Source organism: Coregonus lavaretus, assembly GCF_964263955.1.
Source record: "Coregonus lavaretus genome assembly, contig: HAP1_SCAFFOLD_2605, whole genome shotgun sequence".
Classification (NCBI taxonomy): Eukaryota; Metazoa; Chordata; class Actinopteri; order Salmoniformes; family Salmonidae; genus Coregonus; species Coregonus lavaretus.
Window position 1 is genome coordinate 20,911 of NW_028165718.1, and position 6,590 is coordinate 27,500.

General features: G+C 45.7%; 1 protein-coding gene across 1 annotated transcript in view; it reads right to left on the bottom strand.

The window, feature by feature from the left end:
- Window positions 1-1,308: 1,308 nt before the first annotated feature.
- The window catches only part of LOC311115558 (paired box protein Pax-3-A-like), a gene marked incomplete at both ends in the record, with an annotated part of 30,681 nt that continues 25,399 nt past the window's right edge, over window positions 1,309-6,590 (bottom strand). Inside the window, 2 exons of the mRNA XM_084190709.1 lie at window positions 1,309-1,343; window positions 2,741-3,023. Of these exons, the coding sequence (XP_084046835.1) occupies window positions 1,309-1,343; window positions 2,741-3,023 (318 nt within the window). The remainder of the gene's footprint in view (window positions 1,344-2,740; window positions 3,024-6,590) is intronic.

Consider the following 6,590-nt stretch of genomic DNA (forward strand, 5'->3'; position numbering starts at 1 on the left):
GGAACTGCATCCCTCGATGGATCAACCCTGTCGCCCATCAGAACCTCTGAGTCCCCCCTCCTTCCTCTTCCTCCTTCACCTGTGACTTTCCCCAAAGTCACCCCTGACCCCTAGGAATCCTTCTAAAGCTACAAAAGATCAGAGTTATCAACGGAACACAGTGAGAGTTCAATGGAATGTTTTAGAACACTGAGCAGTTAACATAATGAAGGGAACGGAACAGCTGTAGTATACATTACACTTCTGTTTATGATGATGTCTCAAAGCTTCCTCTTTGATTTACATTTTTATTTTCTACACATTTGCTTGTTTGTTTGTTTGTTCCTCAGTCTATGCTTGGAATGTTGTGTTCATTTCACTCTTTGTGTGGGAAGGAATCTTCTGGAACAAAACATATCAAATAAATGCAACGTCAAATAAATCCCAACAAAAGCCTGTTATTTTTTCCCTCAAGTAGCTTTCATTCAGAGATAAATATAATTCATCTGTATTCATTTGGCCCTACGACAAACATGTAAACAGGCTCACAGCTGTAAGGCTGCTAGTGAGTCTCTTACTAGACAGTCTGGTTGTGCTGTTCCACGGGCCTGACTTGAGGATTGTTTACCCCAACCAGGCCTCCGCTCCTGGGCTGTGGGTCTATGTGGGCTATTCTTCCATGGTCCTCCTGGTCATAGTTGGCGCCCAATGTGGGGTAGACCACATCACAGCCAAGGGAAAGTACCCAGTGGCATCTCTGTCAGTCATCAACAGACAATCTAAGTTCATGTGTTTCTTTGTTTTGGCCTTAAATTCCTCTTTATCAATGTCCTTTTATCTTTAGTCTGAAGGAACATATCATTGTTGAGGTGAGGTGCCTGGGTGAGGGAATAGGTAGCCAGGGATGGTGGAGGGAGCTTTTGGTCCTAATTACTTGAAGAGCCCCCTCAGTCTCAACATATACAGTACACACGTCCCTCAACCGAGACTGGGCTGGGCCGGAGGTGGAGGTGGAGTCTGGGCTGGGCCGGAGGTGGAGGTGGAGACTGGGCTGGGCCGGAGGTGGAGGTGGAGACTGGGCTGGGCCGGAAGTGGAGGTAGAGTCTGGGCTGGGCCGGAGGTGGAGGTGGAGACTGGGCTGGGCCGGAGGTGGAGGTGGAGACTGGGCTGGGCCGGAAGTGGAGGTAGAGTCTGGGCTGGGCCGGAAGTGGAGGTGGAGACTGGGCTGGGCCGGAGGTGGAGACTGGGCTACAGGTGGAGGTGGAGGTGGAGACTGGGCTAGAGGTGTGTGTGTGTGGGGGGGGGGGGGTCACTTAAAGGGGCTGATCCTCAGGTGATCTCAGGTCTCAGATAATGAAGGGCACCTAAAAGGAAAAACAGAAGACAATGAGACTAAGTTACAAGTTATCCTCAATTAAAAATAAAGAGTGATGATCACTGACAGAAATAAGAGGGTTTGAAACATGGGAGCAGCATTATCATGGTGATCAGTCTAACAGTGCAGCAGGGTGTGTGTTTGTGTGTTTGTGTGCATGTCTGTGTGCGTGTGTGTGTGTGTGTGTGTGTGTGTGTGTGTGTGTGTGTGTGTGTGTGTGTGTGTGTGTGTGTGTGTGTGTGTGTGTGTGTGTGTGTGTGTGGTCTAGAGAGGTGAAGTGGGCAGACTTATCAGTCCCATTAGGACTGGGTAAGGGCTGGGTTAGGCTTGACACTAGAGGCCCAGTACAAGTGAATCTGGGACAGGGATCAATTCTGTTTCCCCAGCTGACCTCATCAGGCCCACACCACACACCTGTTTCTAATTGCCGCCCTGCCAGAGGATATTAGGATCCTTCCACCCCCCAGAAAATACCCATTTTACAGACCTAACCGCACACGGGTATCCAGTCTCTGTGATTAATGACATCAAGATGTAGTCCCTCTGATGGGTTTGTGTGTGTGTGTGTGTGTGTGTGTGTGTGTGTGTGTGTGTGTGTGTGTCGTTTCTGTCATATTTCTTCAAGATATTTAATTAGGCATTTCTTTCTCTCTGATATTAGGTTAAATGTTCACTCGATACCTGCAGTCCTTTTTAAAGCCGTAGCAGTCAGCTACATGGACTGTTGTCTTTGCTTTGAAGGGCGAGGTTGCTGCGAGGTTGAGGGACTGGCCTGATTGGGTGACCCGTGCAGGTCGCCCCCCACAGAGGGAAATTGAAAACTGCAGGGTGCTCTAATCACGGTTGAACGCATGTGGATGACATCGGTTTTTGAGAGTTACATGAACGTTCGTTTGATGTCAGAGTTAACCTTAGTGTAATGTTAATGTGAACTGAAGGGCCTCCTCACTGTTAAACAATCCTCCCATAAGGAAACGTTCCAGGAGAGCCTATCTTACACTATTAGTACTGTTTGATAGGAATTAACTAAATTGCTGACAGGCGAGGCGAGGCGAGGTGAGGCGAGGCGAGGTGAGGCGAGGTGAGCTACATTATACCAAAGGACAGATATGATCCAATATACTCAGTGTTACTTCAGAGATAGGATCAAAAAACTCTTCCTGTCAGAAACCCTGCTGTTTTCATTGGATGGAAACACGTCATATGAACACTGCTAGAGTCCTATCAACATTTACATTTACATTTATCAACATTTGTCCTTTGTAAATGTATTGGCGCGGTAGACTTAAGAGTGGTGAAAGCTCAAGGCAGCTACAGTTGATATGATTGGGGAGATATCTTCCTAAGTGTTTAAGTGGTAAAAAAAGTGAGAGATATTGACCTTACTTTGTCCGTGGTACTGCCCATACTGGTAGGAGGCCACGGGGTCCACGCTGTAGGCAGGAGAGCTGTAGGATGACGGGCAGTAGGACTGGGAGTTGGGCAGCGAGGGGAGACTGGGGATGTTGGGGACACTGGACAGGCCCTCCAGACCCTTGATGTGCTCCAGACGCTGAGAGCAGCTGGCCCCCATGCCCCCGGGGGGCTCCAGGCCTCCTGTCAGGGGGGAGAGGGCGTAGTCACTCTGGGGCTGGTGGGGCACCCCGCCTGGGTTCAACAGACCCATCACCTGGAGAGAGAGGGAGGGAGAGGAAGGGAGGGACGATGAGTGTTATTGACGTTACAGTGACGTTATTGACATTCCATTCAGATAGGTGGTTAAGTGATTTTGGAACTTGTGAAAACAGGTGGTGTAGGCCTATCTGAGGCTTTGGCAAAGCTTTGTGTTATGTATCATTACATACAGTGCCTTGCAAAAGTATTCATCCCCCTTGGCGTATTTCCTATTTTGTTGCATTACAACCTGTAATTTAAATGGATTTTTATTTGGATTTCATGTAATGGACATACACAAAATAGTGAAAAAAGTGAAATGAAAAAAATTGTTTCAAAAAATTCTAAAAAATAAATAACGGAAAAGGGGTGCGTGAATATGTATTCACCCCCTTTGCTATGAAGTCCCTAAATAAGATCTGGTGCAACCAATTACCTTCAGAAGTCACATAATTAGTTAAATAAAGTCCAATCTAAGTGTCACATGATCTGTCACATGATCTCAGTATATATACACCTGTTCTGAAAGGCTCCAGAGTCTGCAACACCACTAAGCAAGGGGCACCACCAAGCAAGCGGCACCATGAAGACCAAGGAGCTCTCCAAACAGGTCAGAGACAAAGTTGTGGAGAAGTACAGATAAGGGTTGGGTTATAAAAAAATATCAGAAACTTTGAACATCCCACGGAGCACCATTAAATCCATTATCAAAAAATTGAAAGAATATGGCACCACAACACGTTTGATGTTCGCCAAAATCCATGTGGGAGACTCCCCAAACATATGGAAGAAGGTACTCTGGTCAGATGAGACAAAAATTGAGCTTTTTGGAAAACGCTATGTCTGGCGCAAACCCAACACCTCTCATCACCCCGAGAACACCATCCCCACAGTGAAGCATGGTGGTGGCAGCATCATGCTGTGGGGATGTTTTTCATCGGCAGGGACTGGGAAACTGGTCAGAATTGAAGGAATGATGGATGGCGCTAAATACAGGGAATTACTAAAATGTAAATGTAAATGTAATGTAAATTCTTGAGGGAAACCTGTTTCAGTCTTCCAGAGATTTGAGACTGGGACGGAAGTTCACCTTCCAGCAGGACAATGACCCTAAGCATACTGCTAAAGCAACACCTGAGTGGTTTAAGGGGAAACATTTAAATGTCTTGGAATGGCCTAGTCAAAGCCCAGACCTCAATCCAATTGAGAATATGTGGTATGACTTAAAGATTGCTGTACACCAACGGAATCCATCCAACTTGAAGGAGCTGGAGCAGTTTTGCCTTGAAGAATGGGCAAAAATCCCAGTGGCTAGATGTGCCAAGCTTATAGAGACATACCCCAAGAGACTTGCAGCTGTAATTGCGGCAAAAGGTGGCTCTACAAAGTATTGACTTTGGGGGGGGGGGGTGAATAGTTATGCACGCTCAAGTTTTCAGTTTTTTTGTCTTATTTCTTGTTTGTTTCACAATAAAAAATATTTTGCATCATCAAAGTTGTAGGCATGTTGTGTAAATCAAATGATACAAACCCCCAAAAAATATATTTTAATTCCAGGTTGTAAGGCAACAAAATAGGAAAAATGCCAAAGGGGGTGAATAGTTTCGCAAGCCACTGTACCCCCACGCCCAACCCCCATCCGTAACACATAGTAGCACAGCCTAACTCAGACAGGAAGTTCCTCTCCACTGACATCAAAACACTTCCACCAGGCCTTCCCAGACAGGCAAAGATCGCACCACAGAGGAAGAATTAACCAATTTGTCTCAAAACCTCTACTCCACTTATTTGGAAATTCCCTCCTGCCGCCGCTCCAGAAAGCATAGAATGAGATAAAGACTTATCACCAAAGATTTCCCAACACAGATAACATGGGAAAAACCTCTGGACCTGTTGTTGATTAGCCACCCGATAATCACATTTTGGGGAATAGTTATTGGCGAGTGAATGACAGAAAAGAGCCGTAGGGTGTCGTTGTAGAGGAGGTTCAGACAGAACGAGCCGATAACAAGCCCTCACTAACTTTAACTGGATGGATAAGAACAAGTTCAACAAAAGTGTCTAATAAACAGATAATTGCTGTGACTCAAGATCATCTCACTGAAAATATATATCCAAACCCAACGTGACCACTTTAAACCTCCCTACCTCTAAATGCATAAAATCCCTCTAAACAGAGACATCTAGCCTCTGTTGATGCCCTAATGAAAAGCAGGTACGCTGCACTTTGGGCTCTTCTGGCCCTATAAGTGACATATTATTCTACATCCACACACACAGATGGTCCCGCTTAAGTCATTTCCCAGGCAGGGGACAGGGGAGCCCATGTTGATTTTGAGAGGGGAGTTGTGTTTCTCGACCCCAGTAACATTTTCCCAAAAAATTACCTGCGTTTTGGAAAACTCTGTTTAAACAGAAAAAGTATATGGATGGTTGGCGCGGTCGATCTCTCCAAGAAACTACAGCTTTCTAAAAGCACTATACCTCTCTCTCTCTTTCTCTCCCTCTTTCTCTCTGTCTCATCCCTCCTAGTCTCTTTAGCGTGACGTGGCTCCTGGCTGGGCTTCGCCGGCGTGTTCCGTGTTGTAACATTGCTGTGTCCAGCGGCCCCAAATCAGTGTGTCCAGGAAAAGACGGACAGTAGAGGAGAGCCGGGGAAGAATGTCGGAAAGGGGGAAGTCTGAGACTTACAGGACATTCCTGCTTTCTCATACAATATACTGTATATTCAAATAAATGAGGACTTGACTTTCATACTGAGGAATGTGGAGACAAACATTGTAAGAATGCAATCATGAGAAGCTTCCCTGGAGGCTTAACGGTTTATGTACTGTGTGTGTGTGTGTGTGTGTGTGTGTGTGTGTGTGTGTATGTGTGTGTATATGTGTGTGTGTGTGTGTGTGTGTGTGTGCGCATGTGTGTGTGTGTTTCCCTGATTGCCCAAGGTAGCTGCGTATGGACTGCGTAAGAGATGGAGGTGTAGATAAACGTAAAGAAAGTCTCAACAGAGATTCAGGGAGGGGTAGTTTCCCATGCACCTTAAAACACACTCTCACACATACATTATGGTTGTCATACAGAAGCCCTGTCAGTGGAATCTTGACAAACACCCTTGAAGAAGTCGTGTTGTGTTCCATACAAATGGAAACATGTGGGGGTCAGGCACCCCATTTATCACAGAGAGAGAGAGAGAGAGAGAGAGAGAGAGAGAGAGAGAGAGAGAGAGAGAGAGAGAGAGAGAGAGAGAGAGAGAGAGAGAGAGAGAGAGAGAGAGAGAGATAAGGGGTGTTCGATTTGTAGAATTCTGTGTTGTACCAACATGCAGCAAAAGTTCTCCACATCTTGCATGCAAATAATGATGATCAATCCATCTTACTTCTAGTTTCTAAATAGAGTAGGCCTAGTTGATCTTCGATATACAGTCTTCATACTGTAACCTTTTTTATAAATGAAAGACCCATCCAATTTAAGTCAATTCATAATTTAAACAAATAAGGAATATGCATTCCTACATTCCATACATGTACGTGTGGTCCTCTGTAGCTCAGCTGGTAGAGCACGGTGCTTGTAATGCCAAGGTAGT